At 39.2% G+C, this 26,823-nt stretch overlaps 1 protein-coding gene and 1 long non-coding RNA gene across 4 annotated transcripts in view; one reads left to right on the forward strand and one right to left on the reverse strand.

The window, feature by feature from the left end:
* The window catches only part of SSBP2 (single stranded DNA binding protein 2), a 316,598-nt gene extending 302,442 nt beyond the window's left edge, over positions 1-14,156 (reverse strand). For all 3 annotated transcript variants that reach the window (XM_042942559.1, XM_042942541.1, XM_042942550.1), the window contains exon 1: positions 14,019-14,156. In XM_042942559.1, the coding sequence (XP_042798493.1) occupies positions 14,019-14,080 (62 nt within the window). In that variant the 5' untranslated portion in view covers positions 14,081-14,156. The remainder of the gene's footprint in view (positions 1-14,018) is intronic.
* An 89-nt stretch (positions 14,157-14,245) lies between these two features.
* LOC122222263 overlaps positions 14,246-26,823 on the forward strand; it is a 29,522-nt gene continuing 16,944 nt past the window's right edge. Inside the window, exons 1-2 of the long non-coding RNA XR_006203674.1 lie at positions 14,246-14,554; positions 16,159-16,219. This is a non-coding gene — a long non-coding RNA (uncharacterized LOC122222263). The remainder of the gene's footprint in view (positions 14,555-16,158; positions 16,220-26,823) is intronic.

The following is a 26,823-nucleotide window of genomic DNA, read 5'->3' on the forward strand; positions in this document are numbered from 1 at the left end:
GAAAGACAGAACTGGGGCTCACCCAAAGCAGGGCTCATGCTTACCCCAAGGGGGGCTTGAACTCATGAACCATGAGATCATGACCTGAGCCAAAGTCAGATGCTTAACCCACTAAGCCACCCAAGCACCCCTAAAGTTTTTTGTTTTTTTTTTTAAGAGACAAAGAATGAGCTATACCTGAGTTCAGATTCCTGGTTTGACATGTGTGACTTGGCTAACTTACTTATCTTATTAAAGTTTTAGTTTCCTCATCAAAATGGAGAGAATACTACCAATTTCACAGCACTGGTTAAAGAATGACATAAAATATAAACAAAGGTGTCTGGCACAATGCTTGAAACACAGGTACCTTATGCTTACAAGTGTTACTTCTCTTTCCCCATCCTTTCTTGATTTTGTACCTCCAGCGTAGAAACCTCCCTACACTCCCAGCCCAGCTCAAGAACGACACATCTGATTTCCTCTGAACATGCTCCATCTCTAGGTATGAATGGCACCTCAAACTGAACTCATCATCTTCTTCCTTACACCTCCTATCTGTTGTTCCTTCTGTAGTCCCTCCAAGGCTATGAATGAAACTTCTATCCATAATTACAGCCATCTTAAAAATTCTAATGTTTTCACATTTAAGTCACCAAGTCCTCTGTATTGTCTATCCTCAGACATCTGCTGGACTGCCACTAGGGTAGAAACATGATATATTATTACCACAGCTTACTTATTATAATAGCTTTCTAACATTTCTGTCTCACCCTTTACCCCACCTTCCATATTACTTCCAGAATGATTCTTCTAAAATGTACATCAGATGATGTCACTTTTCTGCTTAAAATTGCTTCTCTCTCAGGTCAAGCTGTCATTCAAAGTCATTCTTGAAATAGCTCCTGTTTGAGTACTGATGCATAGGGGCACCTGTACCCCAATGTTTATAGCGGCACTCTCAACAATAGCCAAATTATGGAAAGAGCCTAAATGTCCATCAACTGATGAATGGATAAAGAAATTGTGGTTTATATACACAATGGAATACTACGTGGCAATGAGAAAAAATGAAATATGGCCTTTTGTAGCAACATGGATGGAACTGGAGAGTGTGATGCTAAGTGAAATAAGCCATACAGAGAAAGACAGATACCATATGGTTTCACTCTTATGTGGATCCTGAGAAACATAACAGAAACCCATGGGGGAGGGGAAGGGAAAAAAAAAAAAAAAAAAAAAAAAAGAGGTTAGAGTGGGAGAGAGCCAAAGCATTAGAGACTGTTAAAAACTGAGAACAAACTGAGGGTTGATGGGGGGTGGGAGGGAGGGCAGGGTGGGAGGGAGGGCAGGGTGGGTGATGGGTATTGAGGAGGGCACCTTTTGGGATGAGCACTGGGTGTTGTATGGAAACCAATTTGACAGTAAATTTCATATATTAAAAAATAAAAAAATAATAAAAATAAAAAAAAAAAAAAAAAGAAATAGCTCCTGTTTAACTAGCCAGACATATCTGGCAGCCTATCTTACACCTATTCTACAGCATATCCAGTCATACCAAACTTTCTTATAGTTCACCGAATATAGCATACTCCTTAATACTTTCCTGCTTCTGTACATGTTTCTCTCACTTCCTAGAATACTCTTTACTCTGTGCCCCCATCGAACTCAAATGTGGCTAATGCTTATTTCTTGTTTAATAAACATCCTCTTAGGAATATCTCCTGAGAATATCATAGCCCTATGCTGGATTCATGCCTCTTTTCAGAATTCCCATGCACCTTCTACATATGCATAGTGCTTGTTTCCTAGCAAGGTAACATGAGTTCCCTCATGTGATTGCTTCAGCTGCACATAAACTTAAAAAAAAAAAACAACAAAAAAACGGGACCAATAGTTGAGTCCCATCTGGAAAGTAAAGTCCTGGTGGGCAGAGACTGCATTGTTATTCAGATCTGATTCAGGAGGATCAAGGTAAGCTGACAAAGAGAGACAGTTAACATTTCTTTCATTTTTTTTTTAAGTTTATTTATTTATTTTGAGAAAGAAGGAGAGCAAGAGCATGTGAGCTTGAGGGGGTTAGGGGCAGAAAGGGAGAGAAAGAATCCCAAGCAGGTTCCACACTGTCAGTGCAGAGCCTAATGCGGGGCTGGATCTTATGAACCATGAGATCAAGACCTGAGATGAAACCAAGAGTCAGACGCTTAACCCACTGAGCCACTCAAGCACCCCAAACAGATCTACTCTCTACCCTTTCTGTCCTGCTGTGACCTAAGAGGCTGATCTCTAAAGAGTATATTATCTCATTTCCCTTGACATCTGGACTCCAGTTGGGTTCTACAGAAAGGAGGCATCAGCTTATCAGATGGCAGGAATAGAGAGAAGATCTCTTCCCTGCTGGGCCTTCAGCCTCTATTTACAGGGGGTTTGACAGTGGCTGTGGCCCTCTTCATAAAATCTCAGGTCCAGGAGGGTGGTCTTTCTGCAATGACCATAGCACTCACCAGATTGTGGTAGATTGCCCCCTTTCCCCTTCAGAACTAAGAGGGGTAGGGGCGCCTGGGTGGCTCAGTCGGTTAAGTGTCCGACTTCAGCTCAGGTCACGATCTCACGGCCCATGAGTTCGAGCCCCGCGTCGGGCTCTGGGCTGATGGCTCAAAGCCTGGAGCCTGCTTCCGGTTCTGTGTCTCCCTCTCTCCCTGCCCCTCCCCCATTCATGCTCTGTCTCTCTCTCTCTCTCTCTCTCAAAAATAAATAAACGTTAAAAAAAATTATTTTTTTTTTAAAAAGAAATAAGAGGGGTAAAGCTTCCCTTGTTGCTAACTCCTGGGTGTCCCTCCATCCCTGGTGGGTTTTAATCTTAAACATACTTGCATTAAACTCTGTCCGGTTTTCCTTTTGAAGGAGCAATCCTGCTGGGGATCAAGCTAATACAAACACAGAAATATTTGGCAACTAACAACATTTTTGCCAATGCTTGCTATGAGTTCTCTGGCTAATGATATACTCATCCTATGGAAAAGCATCAGCACCCTTTAATGTTTAATACAGACTTGCCTACACTCAAATCTTTTTGATCCTGAATTTATAAATCCAACTCACTTACATAATTGACCCAGCACCAATTTGAATTCAAAATGAATTATTAAGTCATTTCCCAAGATGAACTCCTACCTAAAAACTATTCCCACTATATACACATACACACACACATATATTGTGTGCATGTATTCGATGGTAAGAAACTTCACTTAACTTTTTCCATTACAGTATTTCTAAATGAAAGAATAACCATATCAGTCTCTCAGTTTAAATCAAGATTTTAAAAATGCTAATTGAAATACTTTTAATAGCTTCATAATAACTACTACTGCTTAAATGCACTAAATAAAGCATAATCATCACATAATTTTAATCCAGTTATAAATGACAAGCAGCTCATGATGCTGTAAAAATTGAACAAAGGAAATGTTTCTATTTTTCTAATATTTAGTACTATAGAAATGTACTATAGTACTATAGTACTAGACTCAGTATGGTTGTACTGTTGTTCCTAGAGCACATGGAACTTTCCAGATGCCCTAGCCAAAAAAACAAACAAAAAACCAACAAGTCATATGCTGGTTGGAAGACTCATAATTAGAGAAGAAAGTTTTTTTTGAGACATTACATATTCCTCATCTGTTTATTTCTGACTCTAAAATTTACTAAGGACAGCAATTTATGCCAGATTACTTCACCTCTACATACAACAAGAATGGAGAAAATGCTTTACCTGAAATTACAACCTGAGCACCTAATTGGCATCTTCCTCTGACAAGCATTACATTCAAGTTGTTAAATCTCAGATACCACATAAAGAATTTGGATCTATCTGTGGAGTACTTTTGGTAGCTATATAATTCTGCCAACCTTTTTGGCAGATGTAAAACGCTTTCCTTAACGTCTCTCTTTTCTATTGCATCCCACCCCAACTAAAAATGATGGATATATGAGAAGAGAACTAACCAAACTCCCTCCCACTCCCCACCCTCACAACTCCCATTATTTTTCCCATTATTAAGCAATGAAACACTCAGGCAAAATGGTTAAAATTGGCACTGAAGGAAGAAACCTGAATTTGAATCCAGACGATGCAACTTACTAAGGCCTTGGACAAAGTATATAACTTCACTGAGACTCTGTTCATATGTAAAATGAAAATTATACCTACTTTATGAAGGTGCTAAGGATTTAAACAAAAAAAAAAAAAAAAAAAAAAGGCCAGACACAAAAAGACAAATATTGCATGGTTCCACTCATACACGTACCTACAGCAGTCAAATTCATGTGACAAAAAATAGAATGGTGGTTGCCAGAGGCTGGTGGAAGGGGAAGTGGGTAGTTATTTAATAGGTACAGAGTTTCAGTTTGGGGCGATGAAAAAGTTCTAGAGGTGGATGGTGGTGATGGTTGCATAACAATGTGAACGTGCCATTAAAACGTACACCTAAAACTTGTTAAAACGGTAAATTTTATGTTGTACTATTTTATCACGATAAAAAAAAACAAGAGAATAGTCTATCATTAATCCATATCAAGACTTTCCCTTCCTTATTACAGAGGTTCCCTCTCCCTATTGCTATTCCAGCTCTCCAAATCAAAGCTAACTGGTAAAGGAATAGAGAAGAGTTCCTTCATCAAAGAGCCTAAATGTTCATAAATTAGAAATCCAACCTACCCCAAATTCCAAACCAACTTCTGAAACAAAAGCATAAGGATTCAAACCAAAATCAGGTTTTATTTATAATGTAGCATTCTTGGAGTTAAATAATTGTGTAAGATTGTGTTTAACTCATACTATAACAATATTTTTCATTTAACCAAACTACTGATATATACTTTTAACTATTATTTAATCCATGATTCTAGGTTTAATCAAACCCATACATAAGCCTTCTTAAAATATACATTAATCTCTCATTTTAAAAGAGGTAGCCATAGTATAATAAAAGAAACACTGACCCTGGAACCAAAAGAAAATCTAAATATGCCTCACTTCTCCCACATCTCTATTACCCTACCTGAGTAAGAATTTCTACCTATAAATATCAAGAGTCAATGAGAATTATCATCTATTTCACAGAATTATTATGAGACTTCAATAAAACAATGTATATTAAAATACCTTGAAACTATAAAGTATAATTCTATTTATATTATTAAATTTGTTGAAATAACAAGAAAAGGAGATTATTCTCCTTATTAATTGAAAATTCATATTAAAAATTCATATTAAAAATACACACATTTCTCTGAGTAATAGGTAGTCTCCTATAGTCCTGAAATTCACAAAATAACCACTAAATTCCCACATTATAGAAAACTCTTCTTTAGAAATTACCTCACAACACTGGTACCAAATATTAGAATATTGAAAAGAAAATAAACCAGATATAGTGACATCCTGTTATGATATTTTTATAATTGGTTACATCCTGAATCCATTTATTCCACAAATACCTAATCAGAATTCCAAGCACTATGCTAAGCAGTAGGAATACACCTGAGAAGATGACACTGTGGCTCTTGGCCTCAGAGAGGTTCCAATCTAACCTGGAGAGGAGACATTAAACAAAACATCATACAAATAATTCATTAATTTATGATGGATGTGAAAAGGAAAAGGAGAGGTTGCATAAATAAGAGGGTCTAATCCAACCTGTGAAATTTATGAGAAATAATTACACCAGTTGTACCATCCTTTGCCAAAACAATAGGTTTTAAGTGTTTAATAAATCTTTGCTATTTCTATCAACATTATTATAAAAGCCATATGTTCCACTGTTCTTATTAGAACAAGTACATCCCTGCATTCAGGAAATGAAAGACAGTCAATCAAAAACTAGACCCACCATCCAATTCCTCAGTAAAAAACAAAGCCAGGCTCTAGGAAGCAGCGGTTCTTTTTCCAAATTTGACTAATATTTTATAAATCTTTGATTAATTATGCTGATGCTAAAAGATTTCCTCAATTAGACCTATCTGAAATGCTCTAACCCTTAAACTTCTGATGACTGATACTTTAAATATTACTCAGGACCCTACTTCAATGTCTCCTTCTCTAAGAACCTTCCCCTGACTACCAAGTCTACCATCACCTCCCACTCACGGTCTATATTACTTTATTATTACTTTTTTTTTTTTTTTTTTTTAGCTCCTTTGACTATCTGAAGTTGCCTACCACATTTATTTACTTGTTTATTATTATATGTTTTTCCTTCAACCTTGAAAGTAAGACCCATGAAAGGAGGGACCCATTGTATTTTCTCCATATCCTCAAGATACATCTTCCCGGCCAAAGATCTCCAGTTTTGTTTAGGCAGTTCAGGCAAAATGGAGACAAGGTTTCCGATTCAGAGGATGAAGATGACCTATTTAAACCAATTATAATAATCCCATTACCTTTGCCAGTAATTGGTTTAAAGTAGGGGTAGGAAATGTTGCAATTCTCTTCCACATGGCCTAAGAAGATATCTGCTAAGTAACTTCAAGGTTTTCTTCCTTAATTAATTAGACACAAGGAAAAACCTTACCCTTCTTCCTGCCTTTGACTTGGCTGCACGATGAAGTGATACTGGGAATGGGGTGCAGGGATGTTGTGTTGATTGGAGGGAAATGATGAGGAATGATAAAGAAAATGATCCCTGATATTCTTGAGGCACTGAATCAACTCTGAAACTACCTCTTCCAGACATCCTGTTATGTGAGATTTATTTTTAAACCCTGATCAATTAAACCATTTTCTATCTCCTGTCTTAATACCTGCCGCCAAAAGCATGACAAACTCTTAAGCCTCTGTTTCTTATGTAACATTAACAGAAAATAGCACCTACAATCTAGTGGATTCTTGGAGGGATTAAATGAGACAATGCAAGTAAAGGGCCAAAACAAACAAAATACGCAAATGATAGCACTGCTGTCATTGTTAATATTAAAAAAAATAACTTTCTATGGCAAAACTCCACAAGCTCTTCATGAAGTATTTAGGATTTTATTTTACAGAAAACATTTATTTTAATCCTGTTTAAATAAAATCAAGTTTAATAGAATAATGAATTTACCTAGCTTTCTTCTATCAGTGAAGTAGCTTTGGTTCTTTATCAAGCCTGAAGTAGGTAAATAAAAGAAGATTCAAGCCAAGTATCAGATCACTAAAGAAAAATAACCATATCAATTTCAGGCAAGAGCCTGTTTTGAGCACCAACTCCTCTCTGAGCTTACATGGACAAAGCCACATATAACTTTTCATCTACTATTCTTACCTTCACAAATATTTCATCAGTATTTTAATATGGTTTAGATTATACTAATTAATAATTAAATGATATTAGTTATTGGGATGTCTAGGTGGATCAGTAGGTTAAGCATCTGCTAGATTTCAGCTCAGGTCATTATCTCACAATTCATGAGATGGAGGCCCACATCGGGGTCTGTGCCAACAATGTGGAGCTTGCTTGGGATTCTCTCTCTCCCCCTCTCTCTCTGTCCCTCCCCCACTCATTCTCTCTCCCTCCCTCCCTCCCTCTCTCTCTCTCTCTCTCTCTCCCCCTCAGTCCCTCCCTGTCTCTCTCAATAAACAAATTTTATTTTAAAACTATAATAGGTATTAAAACTGTCTTATACTTACAATTACAAAAAAATCCTTAAAAATAGGGAAAAAAGGATAAAATATTATACATCAGTCTCTACAATTTTTTCTGTGCCAAACTATTTATATGATATTCCATGAAGCAAAATTAATGCAGATCAAAAACAGGAGATTGCCAGGTCATTGGTTCAAGCTCACTCCAGCTGAATTGTGATGTGAAATGCTATGATGGCTCATTACTGCTGGAAAGCTGTTTAGGTCCTAAATGAAATAGAATCATCAAAATTCTTAAAGTAAAATGTGAGAGTAGTTTCATGACTACTAAAAGTGACACCAACTGAAGTTTCTCTTTTAAAGATGAACAAGAAATGAATATTAATTCTTTCATTGCGTCGGAACTGTCCAGGTGCTTCTGAGTCCAGGTAAATTTTTAGTTGTGTCAATATTCCAATAACATTATTAGCTCCACTTTTCAAAAATCTTTATTAACTTACTCTGACAAAAATTACCAGTTACCCATTATGACCAACCATAAATTTGGACAGCCTGCAAAGCTATTAAAAGTCACCTGGAAAAACCCTATTATTCCCTGGCTGGACCATTTTTCCACCTGTTTTTCAATGTCCTCACACAGTGAATAAGATAAACAGTTTGGGGGAGGTAAGAATAGCTTCTACTATTACTCTACCATTACTGAAAACAAGACATAAATTTTGATGGACCACTCTTCAGATCATTTTGGTAGTACACATAGGATTTTGGTATAACAGTCAAATAACTTTCACAGTCCTAGTCATATGAAGTTATACACAGATGTTAACAAAACCTTACATGAATAGATGTTAAATATGTAAAATATATACAAAATTGGATAAGCAAATTTTAAAATCTAAATCCAAGCACTTATTTTTTATTCCAAACTCTCTTCAGGTATTAACAAATATATCTTATTCTATGGCTCCAATGCTATTTTAAGTCCTTCCCTAGGGAAACAATAAGTTATTAATAAAATTAACATTTTAGCATGTTTACAGAGGTTCACGTATTACAATTACAAACTAACGTCACCAGCATGCAAATGTTTCATCATTCCCATACCAATGTCAAAGCAATAATGTACATTACCCTAGTAGAGAATATCACTACATATTTCAAAAATAAAATTATAATTATCTTCACTACATATTTTTAAGCTATATATTCTGAGAAGTACGATCATGTCTTCTAAATCCAGTACATTAACCCTCAATCCTAAGCCCCAACATTAATGTAACAGTTGTGATCTCTATGGAAAAAAAAGATTCTAAATTCAAAATTATTTTTTCCCAAAGTTTACTTTTAACTCTAACCTATTGGGTTGAAATGTTAATAAACCGCAACCTAGGTATTTCAACCCCTACCCACAGAATGTGTTTTAATTTTAAAACAACATAATTCTCTTTTCTAGTAATAATTGAGAATGTGAGACACATTTGGTCCACTACTGCAGAGCAACTAAAATTTAACGATGTTTTCATCCTGATTTGGTTTCATATGGCGAACTGGTTCTAAAGACTGAGAATAAACTTTTCACGTTGCAGTGAAAACATACATTACAATATTAATACTATTTCTAAGAGCCAAAATAAATTTCTGGATAAACAATACTAAATTTTAACTCTCAACATCTTACATATTTTTTTTCTTTAGGTTTGTTCCTTCAAAAATTGGTTTTTAGATTTTCCTACAATAATGGAAAAGAGATCAATCAAAAGAAAAACTCTCATAGGTATCTGGAAGAAACATCCTGAGGATTGGGAAGGGGAAGTCAATAAAATACAGAAAATTTCATTCCCCAAAAGGCTTGATTGAACTATGTTAACTGCCCATCAATCAAGTTTCTGAAGAGATTTGTATAACTTCACTTGTCTTAACTTTATTTCTGTCAGAAAGGAAGAAAGAAAAAAAAAGTTTATAATTTTTTTAGGGGAGTAACAAAAAAAAAAAAAGAGGGGAATAAAATGATGCTGACAGAGACTAACTCCTATAAACACTTCACTATATGGAGCAGTATTTAAATGTTCATTAGACTTTAACCACTTAAAAATGAGCATATGGTATTTGTTTCTTGGTATATTCAACTAAAAAAAGATTCATAATTGAAAAACCAAAGTTACTTTTCAGACAGAGACTCAGGTTAGATGCATAGTTTGATTTCTGTAGTTTCTCACAAGTTTACTTAATATGATGTCATTGTTTGGTATGTGCATCTTATGTTCAACTTTGCTTTATAGAAGATTCATCTCTCTGTTCTATTATATAATTTTATAAGATAAAATTAGTTTACGAAGAGAGTAGTATCACTACTCATCTATTTACAGGTGCCAGTTATTCTTTTAGTGGCAATGTGGCATACAGTGGGGCTTAAAGCTCAGTAACATTTCATACACCAATTGTTCACAGCTACAATGTCTTATCTCAAAACTTGAATGGTAAAACAAAATTCCTAGATGAAAAAAAAATGAACAAGCATCTTTCATTATTTTAGGCTTCCGACTTTTTACTCTTAAAATTTCTATGCCTTGCCCACAGTCTGTCAAAATGGAAGTTATAAGCATCAAGGTGCACCTAAGGTTGAGAATTCATATGTGATTAAATTTCTAAAGTGTGTTATATATGATTATGTAATACTGTTCTCTAAACCTGTAGCATTCTACCCTAGATCAGGAAGGCAATCTGGTACACTGAAAAATGTATCTTTCAGCTTTAACCACAGGTTCTAAAGTTAGAGAAATCGTTGTTGGAAACCCAACTAGCAATGTGTCCCTGGGTCTTCTTATTTAATTAAAAACAAAACAAAACAAAAAACACTACTATGTTGCAGAATTGTTGGGAGAATTAGAGAAAATATACAAAAAGCGCCAAGCACAGCGACAGGCACATAGAATAAGAAATAAATAATAATTACTGTTTTGTTGCCACTGGCTATGTTTGAAATACAACTAACCTAGAGAATGTGGAACTCAAACTTTCAAAGTCCCTATTTTGGAGGTCACTGAAATAATTTTTTTTTCCACACTGAAAGAAATTCCTTTGAGTCTAACGTCTTCATTTATTCAACAGTATTTATTTGGTGCTTCAGACATATGAAAGCATTATTCTTAATGTCAAGGATACCTTAGAGAAGAAATTAGAAGCATCATCCCTTGCCCTCAAAAAACTTACATTTTAGAGGAAGCCAGACATTAGGCAAGCAATTACATAGTTACTTAATTACAATTGTGATGTGTTACAAAGAAAGCCTGCTAAAGTGGGAAATGACCTAACAGGATCAGAATTTAAATTTCTATACAAACATCCCACCTCCCACCAAGGGTTTTCAATCACTCCATCTACAATTAAACCTAAGCAAAATCTTTGTACAGACATGATCTGTCCCATCTTTAAAACAACAAAATAATTAACCTGACTCTGGCCATTTTTATGTTCAGAACTATATACTGAAACTACACCTGCTATATAAAACCTACAAATTAATTTCAAGTATTCCATATAGTGGGTTCTTAATGAAAGAGAAAGCAAAGATATAATAAGCAGTTGTCAGCTATCAGGCCATGAACTCATTAGAAAATACATTTCCTGACACATTACAAACCCAGTATTTTCATATACATCCCATTATTCATTTTAACTCATTTTTTAGAATGTTTTTATTAAAATACTTACATATTTATTACTGAAAAACAAATTATGTCTGTGATTTTTAAGATCAGAACAATTCTAATTTCCTTACTAAAAGAGAACTCTTCTTTGCTCAGCTACCTTTTAAATATGCCACCTTATGTTTTATTTTTAATCTGGTAATATCCACTTTAAAGACAACTTCAAGATTCTTATCTTCAGAAGTTAGCACACTGTTGTAGAACAGTGCCATTAAAGTCCCAAGTGAATAATAATAAAGGGGAAAACTGAGAGATCAAATCAATGCTCTCATCAAAATGAAACTAAGTTTATTGTATGAAATAGAATCTACCTCAATGTTTGTCTTAGATTTAAACAGCGTTCACCCAGAAATTAATGCAATAACAATTAACTCAGAGCAGTCATTGTCAGTTCCCCAAAAGTGGCCTCTTCATCTATATATAGTTCATAAGGCAAGCTAGTCCAGGATTCCTGCTGCCAATTATAATGAATGGAAGAAACATATTTAAATCAAATAGCACCATCTAGCAGAACCCTCACCACTTTGCTTACAAGAGTAGATGTTACTTGGTGTTCAGTTTGGTAGATTGGACAGCAAAAGTGGCAATTATTTTTCATGGCAGAATCACAGAATTAGGCTAGAAAGGACCACAGATACGTCACATTCTCATTTTTATCTCAGATAATTTTTTTTTTACAAAGTTATCAGGATACAGATTAGATTCAACTATTCCTGGAAATCTAACTAAAATCCAACATTACTTTGACTCTAAAATTCAACCACCCCGAAAGGTCTCAATACAGTTCAATTCCTTCACTCTCAGTAATATGAGATCCCAATACTCTGTAATCATTAAAACATCTTGTTTTTATCTTTTCAGGTCTATTATAACCAAATGATTAATGCACATAAATTGGGCTGTTATTTCAAAACTTAAGTTCTAGTAACTGCTATTTCTTAACAAGGCTATAATACTGTCTTTTGTATTTTTCATGGCACATCAACTAAATTCTAAATCTATCTCCTCAGAAAATACCTCTGGAAAACAAAACAAAACCAGCATCGCTCCGTTAATTTTGTTTGTTTTGCTACATCAAGGCCTGCCACCCCTAAATCCTACGGGAATTGTGTGTGTTGCTGCCAACACGAAGATTAGGAAACGTTCCCATCCCTAGGGCAAAAGAAACTTTCAGAAGCCTACTAACTCCCCAAAGCAAGGAGAGAAACTCGGTCGTCTCAGTTTTGGGTTTTTATTCAGGCAGCTACTTCTGAGCGCAAGGTAATCAAAGTAGCTCTTGAAAGATGCTCTCAGACTTTTCCCCCAGTCTGAACCCCCTCGGAAAGGCAGAGCGCGTTCAATGACAAGGATAAGCCTCAAACCTCAGAGTGGAGGTGGTTACTGGGAGTCACTGATCTGCTGCACAGAAAAGAGGGGTTCTTCCTCAGTGGTCACAGTTACTATTCGCTCTCATTTTTAGTAACAACCAAATCACCGTTACAAGTACGTAAGAATAGCAGCAAACAGCCCTGCTTCGCAGTGTGCCGTGACGGTGGCATCCCAGGACGGGAGGGGCTCTCTTCTCGCAGGCCTCCTCTGGGCTCCCACCGGAGTTAACACCTGTGTCTCCCCACTCAACGCTTCTCCCCTTCCGGCAAATCCCTTTTCGGACCACTGCTCCTAGCGCACCCCCAGACAAACCTCCTCCCGCCGGCCGCTGCAGCTCACACAACTCCCATTCCACGCGCCCCACGACCACCGCCCCTCGGGGGCCGCCCCGCCCGGTGCCGAGGCAGCCGCGGCCCCCAGACGTTTGGGAGGGAGGCGGCAAGTCTCCAAAAAAAGTTCTCCAGCCGCCGCCACGGACTTGGGTCTGCTGCGACAGGCAGAAACACCAGCCTGCTCCAGCAGATCCCGCTCCTCGCCAGCACACTTTTCCTCCCCCAAGAACTCGGTCCTTCTTAGTCTCCCAAACTTCAGCGGCGCCCGACCACCCGGGTTCCGCTAGGCACGGGGCACCACGAACGCCCAGTCCCTCCGCGGGCTGGAAAAAGCCCGGACGCCCACCCAGCCCACGCCCGCACACGCCCTCCGAGCCCAGCGCGCGTCTCCGCGCCCCGCGGGGCCCCGCTCGGTCGCTCCGCGCCCGGCTTCCGCCCGCCGCGCGCCCGGCACCGCCGCCCTCGACTCCTCCGGCGATCCCGGCCCCAAATCCCGGCGCCGGAGCCCCGGCCGCAGCGCCCCTCGCGCTGCCTGCCCCGACCCCAGCCCGCCGCTCCAAACACCCACATTCCCACCGCGAGCCCTCTTCCACGCAGCTGCCCCCTCCCGCCCCCTCCGCGACCCTCGGCAGCGCTCTGGGTCCCCGCAGCCCCGGACCCCAGCTCTAAAGTTACTTTGTGAGGAGGTGAACCCGTAGGTTATTTCCCCCAATCACCCAAACAAGTTTCCGTCCTCGGCACCAGCACCGCCACCGCCCCCCAGCACACTCGTTCCCTCCCGCCGGCAGCCCCCCAAGGCCGCCCGCCCCGCGCGAGCACCTCCTGGGAAACAGCCGCTCCCCGCACCGCACGCCCCCACCTCGCGTACCCCTCCCCCTGCCAGCCCACCCCCGGCTCTCCCCGGGCGGAGAGTGTCTGGGTCTGTGTGTCTCCAAGAGAGTGTGCGAGTGCGTGCGTGTGTGTGCGCGCGTGTGAAGGCGGAGGTGGGTGAGAAGCGGAGACACTTACTTCTCCCGGGCCTGGCTGTCGGACGGGACGGCGCTGCTGTTACTCTTGCCTTTGCCGTACATGCTTGTGCCGAGAGCAGCTCCCACTGTCACGCACCTGTCAACCCATCACAGCCTCCCCGGGAACAGCCCCGTCCCCATGGCGACCCACGCAGCCACCCCCACTATTGGCCGCCCCACGCTAAAGCTCCGCCCCCTTCGCCCAGGCAACGCGCGAGACTGACAGGCCTCCTCCTCCCTCCGGCCTGCCGAAGCGCGCGGTGGCGGCTACAGCCTAAGCGGCAGTCTCCTCCCTCCTTCCCTCCCTCCCGGGTTCCCTCCCTCCTTCCCTCTCCGCTCTCCTCCCTCCTCCCGCTCTCTTTCCCCCCTCCCCCCTCCGAACCCCGGCGCAAGGGGGGAATTAGAAACTGCTCTAGAAGGATTTTAAACAACTGGCTGTTCTCTCTGCCGCCGCCCCTCCCCCCGCGCCGCCCGCGCTCGGCTCCTCACTGGAGAGAAGGCGCCGGGAGGAGGGGAAAGTGCGGCCTGGAATCGCTGGTAGGAGCCGGCGGAGCTGGAGCTGTGGCGGCCCCAGACTTTGGGGCGCCCGCCGAGTACACAGACAGACATACGGCCCCAGCTTTCGTGGGAGCCCCCACCAGCCCCCTCTCCTGCTCCTCTCCTGTCTGTGACCCCGCGCCAGTACCCTGGATTGATCTCTACAGCCCTCAGCCGTTCTCCCTGGGGTGTCGACCCCCCTCCCCCGTCCCCCCACCACGCCCTGCTCCCAGAGGGCCGCAGGCAGGGGACACACGTGCAGTTCCCTGGACCTTCTGTTTGAGCGACCCAGAGCTTCTCGCCTTCCCTCCTGGATAGAGATTGTCCCTCCCGCCCTCGGCGGGCGCCGCTGGGGTGGCGTCGCCTCGCCCCCGGGGCCGCACCCTGCTTCCCTGGGGAACACCCTGCCTCAGGCCTGCCTCCCCTCTTTAGAGGTGAGCCTCCCTCTCCCAAAATGGCCCAGTGATTCCTGGGGACTCACTGGCCCCCTACCCTGGCCCCTGCACGGGACCCTCGAAGCTCTGTGGCACGCCGTGCAACAGCTCCCTTGCCAGAAATGCTGCAGAAAAGGGCCCCAGGCACTCCCACCTGGCCTGGTTTTCCAGCCTTGGTCGGTGATGCCTACTCATCCTAACCTTTGAAGTGGAAAGGGCCCCAGAAGGCCTTTAAAGACAGCTCAGCTGTTGTCCATCAGAGTAGGCCCCAACCCTCCTTCAAGGTGTACAAAATTGTGCCAGAGCTGAAAGGCTGCCTGAGAATATTTCTGGATCAAAGCCCCTAATCCCATTTCAGTAAATGTGCAGAAAGTTTCTGTAGCACAATCTGGTTCCCGATAGAACTCCATCCTTTATCTTGTGGAGATCCTTGGATGCAAAATCAGAGTGCAAATGGGGTTAGAAAGAAGACATGGGCATCAAATAGGGAGTGACAGTGGAAGAGGGGTGCAGGTGGGGGTCAGACTGGGGGAAACATCAGGAAAGGGTGAATAGACATGGAACGGCTATGGGAGGGGAGAGGAAATAGGATTTAAATGGGGAAAGCTACCTTTCTGTTTCTCACATAGAGCTTTAAGCTTTAGTAGTAGGACCCTAAAAATGCTTATGGAGATACAAAGATAAATGGAATGGAAAGAAATGGGCTTTATGACCAACATCAGCAAGTGATAGGAATGAAACATCAACAGAAGGTTAAGGAAGGGCAGTTAGTAATAAAGAAAGAGACCCAGAAAACAGATTGGCAACCAAACAAATCAAAAACTGGGAAAAATGAAGAAGGACCCGCTATTCTAGTGTTAGAGAAGTTTTTTTGTTTTGTTTCTTTAATTGGAAAAGGTAAAGTGTAAAAAGGTAGGAAAGAAGAATAAAAGAAATAGGATTAAATGAAACCATAGAATATGATAGCAAAAGATGGCAAAAACAATAAAGGACCTAAGTTACTATTGAAGGATGCAAGAAAAAAGTGCTGTTATTAAAAGGACAAAAATTCATCCCATAGAAGAATGAAAAAAGTGAGAAATCACATAGGCTTACATTGATTAATTTCCAAGAGAAGTAATTTGCCATTTCTAATTCAAAATCCCCCTTTCTGTTTACAATGAACTATAGTGATTTGGTGGTGGAGACATGACATTGATGGACTCAGAAGAACAGGAAGGAGTGATGCTGAGTAAGTCTCTCTTTTAATGAACTTTTGCTCAAAGTGCTCACATGTGTGTAAGGCTGCCACTCTTTACAGAGTCTACCTTCAGAGTTAGCATATATAATTTGTTGTTCAGTTATCAACTTTCATTGGCTTTAACCCAGAAAATTAGCATCTCAAAGCTCCATGACCCATAGAACACTCTGTATAAGGGACTGCTTTGAGAATGCTGTCAAGGAGGGAGCTATGGCAGCTGCTAATCCATGCCCACACCTGGACTAAGGTAAGGTTTCCATTAAAGATCAAGAGTGGGCTTTGTACTGTTATCTAAAAACAAATTCGTTATTATCCTTGCACTAGAGTTGGAATTCTCTATGGTTCTCAGTCATGGCACATTAGAATTGCCCTAAGAGGATTTATTTTTTGTTGGGTTTTGTTGGTTTGGTTTTAAATACAAGTTTCTGGGACATCCCCCGCCCTGCCCTCAACTAACTCACTCAGAAACTTTGTGGATGGACCATGGCCTCTGTATTTTTTTGTAAGCTCCAAGTGATTCTTATATGTAATTAGGACTGCTTAACTCTGCTCTTCAATGTCCATTTAAAGACAGCCAATAAACACAATCAGATCTCAAAGCAAGATTTTTAGGTTGTGGCTATACACAGCAGATGACCCTCCCTACATAAGGCATTAAGACATCTTTACAATGGACTTTACTTTCTACCCACTGAGCCAACAGATTTGTTAATAGGATGAAAATGTATGACCACATGTGATCTTATAGCACAAGACCACAAATAGCTATGGTTTAATTTACTATTTCCTAAAGAGAAAAGAAAACAAGAGAAGCTGTTTCCTGTCTACTGCTGCAATGTATTCATTTGATTGGTTTTCACCCACATTTATTACATGGAAAAGTCCTTTGAGTAATGGCATATTTTCTGATATTTAAGAAATAAGTAAATTGTAAACTGCACAGTAGGGCGTGGAATTCAGAATAATATGGTTGGTCTTAGTATCCAAAAAGAATAAAATGCGAAAAGGTCTTAGTTCAGAACTTGCCAAGTTAATGTCAGAGTTAACTTTACAAGAACGTTATTATCCAACAAACACACTAAGTGAAAACATGACTATCCCTATACGCGGTAACCTTAAAGCTTCAGTAGTAATCAAATCAATTGTCATTAAAACATCTCAGCAGCTATCTGAACCATCTCTATTTTATTTTCTTGTTAATGTTTACACATGTAAATAAAATGCTTCTTTGCCCTTGTTCAAATTATTTTGAGTACAAAGAGTGTTCTTTGCATCAGCAACTGTATCTCGTGGGGCCAATATTGTAATTAATGAGATTTGAAACACATATTCACAGCCAAATTTGAGATCCCAGACACAGAATTGAAGATCCATTGTCTGTTTGTTTTCATTTTTAAGAAAGGGGAAGACAGGAGATTTAAGTCTTCCTGTAAATAACCACAATATATTTTTTAGAAGTTAATCATTTTTTTTAACCTCACACATAAGGCTGATTAATCTGGGGGGGCTGGAAGAGAGAAAGAGTGCTGACTAGCTGAGCCACCAGAATGAAACACATGTATTTGAGGGGTTTTTTTTTCTTTATTCTTTCAGATATAGAACACCACAATTACTCAATCATTAGGTCTTTCTCCCCTGCCCTGGTTTTGTTTGTGTACAAATGCACAATTTTCTCTTTTTGGAAATTGCATCTTATTCTTGGAAGTCTTTATCATTTTAAAATAGGCAGTTTGTATACCACCCTGCTCTAGATTAACTATGCATTTCTTTGATCCTCATTTTTTCTATAAAACATTAAGGTTAATAATGTCCATATTCTTATAGTGCATGGAACTTTAGAAAAGATTTCCCTTTGCTATATAGAACAAAGAGGCTACCTCTTTAAGTTTAAATAGAAACTAATGGTGAATTTAATTATTTGCATCACAGAGTATACTTAGCATGTTAACTTAAAAAAAAACATTTAGAGTAGAAAATGTTTAGAAAAATTAAAATAAACATTGAAATGTATTAAAATTAATTTTCTTGTTCTGGGGTAATTTTTTCAAAGGCTGAAAATTTTCTATTATTAATTTGTTTCATAAACTAGTTTATGAAAAATATCTTACATTCATATCACTTTTCATTTCAAATCATTTAACAGATATCTGTTCGTGAATAGTCATTATACCTGTTAATTAGATTTTCCTAACCAGCTTTTTTAACTGGGTAAACTGAGTCCTAGAAAGATTTATTAGCATGATCTGATCCATAAAGAGAACAGAACTCGTTCCAGGATGAGAACTCTGTGTTCCTGGCTGACAGTACTGTTCTCAGACCACGGAGCCGCACCTCTTTCTCTCAGAAGTGACTATTCCACAGAGGAATGTGAGCAAGCTCTGAGATGTTTGTCACTCAAACTACTGTATGAAACTTCACTCCCAGGCAGAACAGACTAGCATGCTTAGATTCACAAACTGCTTACATGCCATGTACCAAAGTAATTGAATGAATAGAGTCATTACAACTGTAATACTATGCAACGTGGTCTCTTATACCAGAATAATAAATGAAATGGGGCCTCAAATTAACATTATTTGACACACTGTTATTGGTTTAACATCAGTTAATCTGAGGCAATGACTGTTTTCTTAACCTATTGCCCTAGATTTTTAAAATCCCAATTTAGCTATACATAAACATTTACCAATGGGTTAGGAGAGACTGTACAGATCTACTGGTTCTAAACTGTTCCATCTCTAGAGTGCCTAGTCTTTTTTAGCACCATCAAGATTTCAAATTTAATAACTTAGAAAAAAATAATCCTGATATGAAAAATTGCACATAAGCTGAAGATGATGAAAAATGAAAAAAGTGGGGCTACCACATATTGCAATTTCACACACTTTAGCACATTTTGCAAAACAAATCCCGAGTGTTGCAGTATTCACTGGCTGGCTTTTTGTCATTAAATGTTGAAAGTTATGTAATAGAAAGTATGCCAAAGAGTGTTCTTTATTCAAAAGTATTACTATTTTTTCAGTGCATTCCTAAATCTTCACAATGGTTTTTCACCTACTAAGATTATGCCAATATGATGTCTTTGCACTCTTGGATTTGACAAAGGCCCCAGTCTCATGAAGGAGGCTGTGAACATTCCAGGCAGTGTCATTTCCTCCTGTTAGAAATGGAAACATAGGGGGAAAAATAACTACTCATTTGTTTTTCATTATTTTCCAACATTATTGGGTCCTCTCAACGAAGTATGTCAAAAAAAGAAGGCAATAAATTATTCCACTATTATATTTTATTTATCTTGAAATAGTTTGACTATAAGGGGTTAAGATACATATTTTAACCTCTTTAGCTGTGTTAAAAATATGTTTAAGATAAGGACTGAATTGGGGTACCTGGTCACTTAAGTGTCTCTTGATTTCAGCTCAGGTAAAGGTCTCACGGTTTGTGAGATTGAGCCCTGTGTTGGGCTGTGTTGGCAGCGAGGAGCCTGCTTAGGATTCTCTCTCTCCCTCTCTCTGCTCCTCCCCCACTTGCACACACTCAGGCTCTTTCTTTCTCTCTCTCAAAAATAAACAAACATTAAAAAAAAAAAAGGCGCTGAATATAGCCATTGCCAATAATAAGCAGGGTCATGTATACTTGTCAAAGATACAGAAGGTACTTACATTTTATTTATTTTGGTGTGCTCAAAAAGTCTTTGAAACCAGTTGGGCTCCTTCTATATATTCCAGTATTTGGAGATTTGTAAGTATTCTGTGGTGGCAATTGCTACCTGTTAGCATCATCATCATTAGATTATACATGTATAAACCAGATTCCTCGTCAGACACATAATTCTATAATCTTGTTATCATCAGTTTTTCAAACTCTCCAGGTGTTTTTCCTTGGACCTAAATTCTTGAAGCAGAGGATAGACAGATTCCCTGCCACATGGTGCTGAGCTATTGACTACTGCATGGCAAATCTCCATTAGCCTCACTCAGCTTCTAAGATCCAAGTTGTCTGCGGTATTGGGGGCCAGTGTTAAGAAAGTTAAGAAAGAATACATTTTTGTGATATGGTCTGCTACTACTCTGTGCTTACCTTCTACCCTGTCTTCCCTCTAACACTCATGGGAGTTTTACTTCTTTGAGGATAACCTTGATCACTGTCTATAGTCCTATGAACACTACTTAGGGCTAAAGTTGTTGCTTTGCTAAGTTCGTTGCTCTGAGTTAAGGAGAATTGTGGCCAAGGACGCTGACCCATGGAATATTCTTCTTTGGCACGGTGTTTGAGGCTGAGGTGCCCAGAAATTAGAGGCTTTAGCAATACTGTATATGTTTACTCTGGCTTTTCTGTCTGGTTCTTCTAGGAAGGAGGTAGACAAACAGCTCACTCTGTTAATGAAAGTAGGTAGTCTGCAGGGAAGGGTGGCCAAGGAAGAATCCAGTTCTGGATACCTTCACCCATCCCTCTGGAAGAGTTATCCCCATATCCCAACTTTCTTGCACTGCTTCCATTGTTCTTGCCTTGGCTCTTGTGTCCTTTTAGGAGGTACCAGCTCTGTTGGCTAGTTTGGTTGTTTTCTTCATTTTAAAGGAGCATTTGTCATTTGTGGCACAAGGAGGCATATGTCACATACATGTCTCAGGAACCTTCTAAAGACCTTCACTAAAGGGCTGTGAGAGGAGGCGGAGGAAAGGGGGAAGAGATGGGCAACAGAACTACATCTCTGCAGCTTCTAGCCTGTGTCGGTTGCTCCAAAGGGTTTTACCACATAACCTCCCATCTTTCCATTCCTTCTTTTACCTGTTCTGTCTTCCCTCTTCCCATTCTTTTCCCCCCAATCCCTGACAAAAGGACAAAGGTGAGAGAAATAGGGAAGTTTCACGGAAACATATTAGATTGAAAATATATGAAACTGCTATTTTTGTAAGTCAAAAATGTTTGACTGCTTAACAGTGTTACATGGTTCAACTTCAACTATGCAAGAATTTCAGTTCTTGCAAGCCACATCACAGACTTCTTAGGTATTAACAACACTAATATTTATCAAGCTTTATGATATGCCAGGCGCCAAGTGCTTTACACAGAGTATCTCGCTCAGTGATCTTTGTAATCCTTAGAGGTAGGTTTTATTATTCACATATTTTGCTGGTTCACACAACTAGTGAATGATGGGATTGTAATTCACATCCATGCAGCCTATCTGTTCAGGCCTTCTCAGAATCCAATACAGAGATCCTTCCAACCACTCTTGCCCCTTAATATTTACTCTTTCATGTACTCAATTCTAGAAATGCAAGCTTCTTTGTGAATTCAGGTTGGATTAAATACAGGCAAGACCACTCAAGCAGGGTTTATGGGATCTTACTTCAGCATGGTAAGCAGCAGTGAATTCTGTTCTTACACCTAAACGTCCTGATTAGGCAAAATCAGAAACACCAAGCCACACCCTGCTTTATTTCAGCCTTGGACTTTATCAAGTACATCATTTCCTCCCATTTTGACTATTGTAAAGTAAATACCTTGGCTTATTGTAGGATATTAAAAGAAGAAGTGATTTGGTATGAATCTATTTCTCTTTTGATATTTAAAAGAGATACATATTCTCTGTATTCCTACTAGATTGCTCAATTCATGTCTTCTTTCCAATCTTCACCTTGTTCATTTCTCTTTCAGTGAATCACATTTCCCAGATCTAGGTGGCTCTGAGATCTGTAGTGGATAAAACCCGAAAACCAAGATCTGTTTTAATTCACATTCTGCTTAGGTTAAGGGAGACCTGGATCACTGGGTCACATCACCATCCAGTCACTGGATCACTATAAATATGTGCCCTACCTCTGGAAATGATCACAAACTGTTTCCCTGCATCTAAATAAGTAGATTGCGATTCCTTTGGGGGTTGTTTTTTGTTGTTGTTTTGGGATTTTTCCCCCCCCCAGTGTGGGTTGTTTCCTGGTAGATTATTGTATTTCATGTTACCTTTCCTTCGCTTCTTTGTTTTGTTTTGTTTTGTTTTGTTTTTTTGGCTTCACTTCCTCCTTCTATTGTTGTAGATGTCTTTTTCCTCTCATCACTTTTCCTGTTGCCTTTCCAATTGGGTGGGGCCCCCATCCAATTCACTCACTGTCTGGCTCTAGAGTATCTTTAGTCCCAGGGGAAAACAATCTTGTGCCAAATAGTTAGAATCCCTGGGGCATCAGAAGAAAGATCCCAGAGACTAAGTATCCCTAAAATTTTCCTTTATTGATTTTATGTTAGAATGAAATCCAAGGATGCCTAATTAGGGGGAAAAAAATTCATCCTTTTGGCCTCCTAATCCCAGACCATTCTGAACTCTGACAGCACCAACATCCATCAAATCAAACAATGAAATCAACTTTGGTTACTTAGCATAATAGAAATAAACTTGTAATATTCTATTAGTGAAGGATCAATGTCTCCTGTCTTGAAAATAAACATCAGAGCTTGGCCTCAACATTTATGTAGCAGCAGGAGACCATTATTTTGTGGCAACATTCGATTACATTGACATCAAGACAGATTTATTAAATTAATAAATAGTACATGATTTTCAGCCTTTCATTTCCAACCATCACCACCACCCCACTCCTCAAGGTGATCTTCTGAAATCCTTCATCCTTATTATCTATGACCTCTATTTCCTTTTTGTTGTTTGTCATTTTACACTCAAATTAATATTTTTAGTATCTATTTTTTCAGATGGAAATTTTTAATTGGTTATTAAGAAGAAAGCTAATAATGAGAATCATCAAATTATTAATTGTTAAAATATTTTAGTGGTGTAATATTTGAAAAGGAAGTATTTCAGATATGCTTTTCAGAGTTCTGAATGTGGCTAATAACAAAAGGCCACAACTTCTGCTATCTCTTCCTCTAACTTTCAACCTCAGGGCCTTTGCCCTGGCTGTTTCCTCTGCCTGGAACGTTCTTCCTTCTGTTCTTTGCATGGCTGGGTTTTTTTTCTCATACTTAAGTCTGCTGGAATGTCATTTCCACAGAAAGGTTTTCTATAAGAGTCCTTTTTAAAGTGCTTATTCCCCCATCCTCAGTCACTGTTCCTCCTGCTGCTCTGTTTTATTTTCTTTTTAATCACATGTCATATTTGAAGACGTCCATGATTTGAATTACTCTGTTGGCTTGCATAGTCCATGTGGGCAGTGGTCTTATCCTTCTTCTCATACTAGATCTCTATGTCTTAAGACCTGGAACAGTACCAGATACCCAGCAGTGCTCACTAAACAAATGTTCATGGACTGACTGGATGGATGAATGAATGAATGAATGAATGAATCTAATAAAACAGTCATACATGAGTAACCTCAGATCCTAGCTCACTTAGATATTTGCAACATGCAATCTTTCCAGCCCTCTGCCCTACCGCTCCAATGCAGGGGATCCTTATATTTTTAGAAACAATAGTGATTGGACAGAGAGTACCAGCACACCTTCTGCTCTTACTCCAATTTATTGTTCCAGCATCTAAATCAATTTAGCAGAATCTTGGTGAGCAGGACATGAGAGAGAGAAGTATTTTCTCCTCTTTTGTATCTCCACAGATGTAACTTACTTAGAGTTCCAAGTGGCTTAATGTTGCTGACAATAAGGAAACAAGTAGCACATAGTCAGCAGATTAGTTTTCAGTAATAAGCTTTCATTATGTTACTCTCCTACTCAAAAACCTCAATGCCTCCTCACTGCCTATAGGATAACTTTCTCTCCCCTCAGATTTTAATCTAATCTGATCCATCAGTACCTACAGCCTTCACTATGTTGTAGTTATTTATGCATGTCTGTCTTCCCTACCAGAGTATATATTCCTTGAAAACAGCCTCTTCATTCACAGACGCTTATAGAATACCTACATGTTGAGCCTTATATGAGCCTTATATGAATATATGAATATATTGTTGAAGAAGATGTTTCCCTGCTTTCAAGTCCTACAATTCCTACCCCAGTTTCTACTTTGCCTTTGGGAAATGATTACTAATGTTTCTGGAATTAAATTTTAGTTCCAGTAGCTGCAGTCTAAAAACCTGGATTTGGATTCCCTGCTCCATTATTAGCTGTGTGATCTTAGCCAAGTCGCTTAACTTCTCAGTGTCTCAGTTTTATCAGTTGCAAACTGAGATGTTACTACTGTATGTTAGGGTTATAATGAGGAGTGAATGAGAAAATGCACATACTGGATCTAGCAAAGAGTTTGGCATATCATATGTGCTTAGCGAATGTTTTCTTCCTCAGTGTTGGGGCATGCCCTATGTGGTCTGTTACTTTTCAAATATACCTGGCACATCTGTCAACACTGTATTATTTCATATCATATCATGAGTACTATGATTTCCTCTTGCCTTGCATGACTTTCCCTAGTCCTATCCAATTCTTAACTCCTTTGAAAGACATTCTCTGCTCTTATAATTATATCACACATAATAAGTGGCCTTTTACTAGAACTTAACAGTTTCTGGGTCTCATCTCTGAAATGAGTATAACTGTAAGGATAATAATTGTGATTCTTTAGCAGAGCCCAAGATGGTCCTATATTGATAGCATGCATCTGCTATCTCTTATCTGAATTTAGTAACTAGAAAACATGATGCCAAATTCAACAGCTTCTGTCTTGGTTGCAGTTGGTCACTGTGATGACGTCATTCCAAATTTCATGGATTCAAGGGTGAAAACAAGAATTTTGATGTCATTTAGTCAAATCTGCAAAGAAGGATGTTCCACAGTGTTCCTTAATCCCAGTGAAGAAACTCTTATCTTTAACTGTTAATACAATGTTAAGTTCTTTTCCTCATTGAATCGGCAATGCAATGGGAAAAAAATTAAGTCATCCTCCTCCTCATAATAAGCCTGCATATACTTCAAGACCGTCATCAAGTAATCCTCTTCTCCCAAATGAACAATCAAAATATTTATTTGCATAGCTAATATCACAGACGGTCTAGGCAAATAGACAAAGTCTCTCTCCTGTGAATACTATTAGCTTGTAGTTCATGGTTTAGACAACTGCTCTAGAGTGAAATAAAATCTTCAGAGACTTCTACTGGTCAATCAACACTTAAAATGTTTTTCTAAGCTACTCCTGGTAATTGGAATCTTTTAAGCATTTGTTAAAGGTAGAATGGTAATACTTAAAACAGTAGCAGTATAGTCATCCACTCAACAAGCATTCATTGAACACCTACCATATGTAGTATAGAGCAACATAGTATTTTGCTAAGCAATAGGTGGGGATGATGGAAGAATCTGTTAGAAGCAGTAGCCACCGTAAAGAACTTAAAAGGAAGACACAAAGCTTTGCTAAATACTTACCATGAGCCAGGCACTGCGCTAAGTGCTGAGGATGCACATATAAAGTTTCTTTGAGGAGCTCATAATCTAGAGAGGAGTATACCAGCCTTATATTTCAATATGGCATTTTAAGTGTTATGAAGGATGTTAGTGGCACTGGGTATTCTGGGTCATGGAGGACTACTTCTACCTGGAGTTTGCTTGACAGGTGAGAGGAGCCTGAACTAAGGAATAAAGCTTAGCTAAATTAAAATAATAATAATAATAATAATAATAATAATAATAATAACAACAACAACCTAAAAAATAACACAGGGAAGGGCATTTCAACAATGGGAGCTACATATACTAAGGCAGAAAGGGAAGAGAGATCATGCACATTCCAGAAGCTACAAGGAATTTGCCTGTAGTGGGAAGACTGGAGATAGTTGTGGAGATAAAGCTGGCGAGTCAGCAAAGACTGATTCATGAAGAGTTTTGTATGAGCACTATGAAAAAGACTGGGCTTTAAATCCTTGAGTAGCCTTGGGAAGCCACTAGAGGATTTTAGGCAGAGGAATTACCTGATCAGATTTGTAATTTAGAAAAATCACTCTGACCTTTGTGTGAAGGAGAGATGGGAGAGTCAATGGAGGCAGGGAAGTGGAGGGGTTATTACAAGGATCCAGGTGGTAACTGATGCAGAAAGGACCCAAGCTAGGTGCAGTAAGGGATGGAGAAGAGAGAATCACATATGACATAGAGATGGAGAAAAAGGAGAACTGGGACTACTGTGTATACATTTCATAAGATCGGGCAAAGATTATCTATTTGACCATCTTCACATATCTTTCACATAGACAAGGACAGTTTACTCCATATACTGCATGTACAAGTCCTTTAACTTACTTAAATGTGTCCTATAAAATACTTAATGTGATAAAACCAACTTTATTTTTCAGTGAGAATACATCTTTTCAATAACAATGGAAGTTGTCGGGGAAATCAGCATTTTTATTTCTTTTCTTCAGGTTTTTTTTTTTTTTAAGTTTATTTATTTTGAGAGAGAGAGAGAGAGAGCATGTGCATGACTCAGGTGCCCCTCTCTTCAGGTTTCTAATGTATAAAGAGCTTCCTAGAATTCCTCCCAACAGACTCCCAAACAGACAAAAATAAACCAAAAATTAGAACCACAACCAAACCAAAGAAAAATTTTTATTTATTTATTTATTTATTTATTTATTTATTTATTTATTTATTTTGAGACAGAGAGAGACAAATCATGAGCAGGGGAGGGGCAGAGAGAAGAGAGA

This window comes from Panthera leo, chromosome A1, assembly GCF_018350215.1.
Source record: "Panthera leo isolate Ple1 chromosome A1, P.leo_Ple1_pat1.1, whole genome shotgun sequence".
Classification (NCBI taxonomy): domain Eukaryota; kingdom Metazoa; phylum Chordata; class Mammalia; order Carnivora; family Felidae; genus Panthera; species Panthera leo.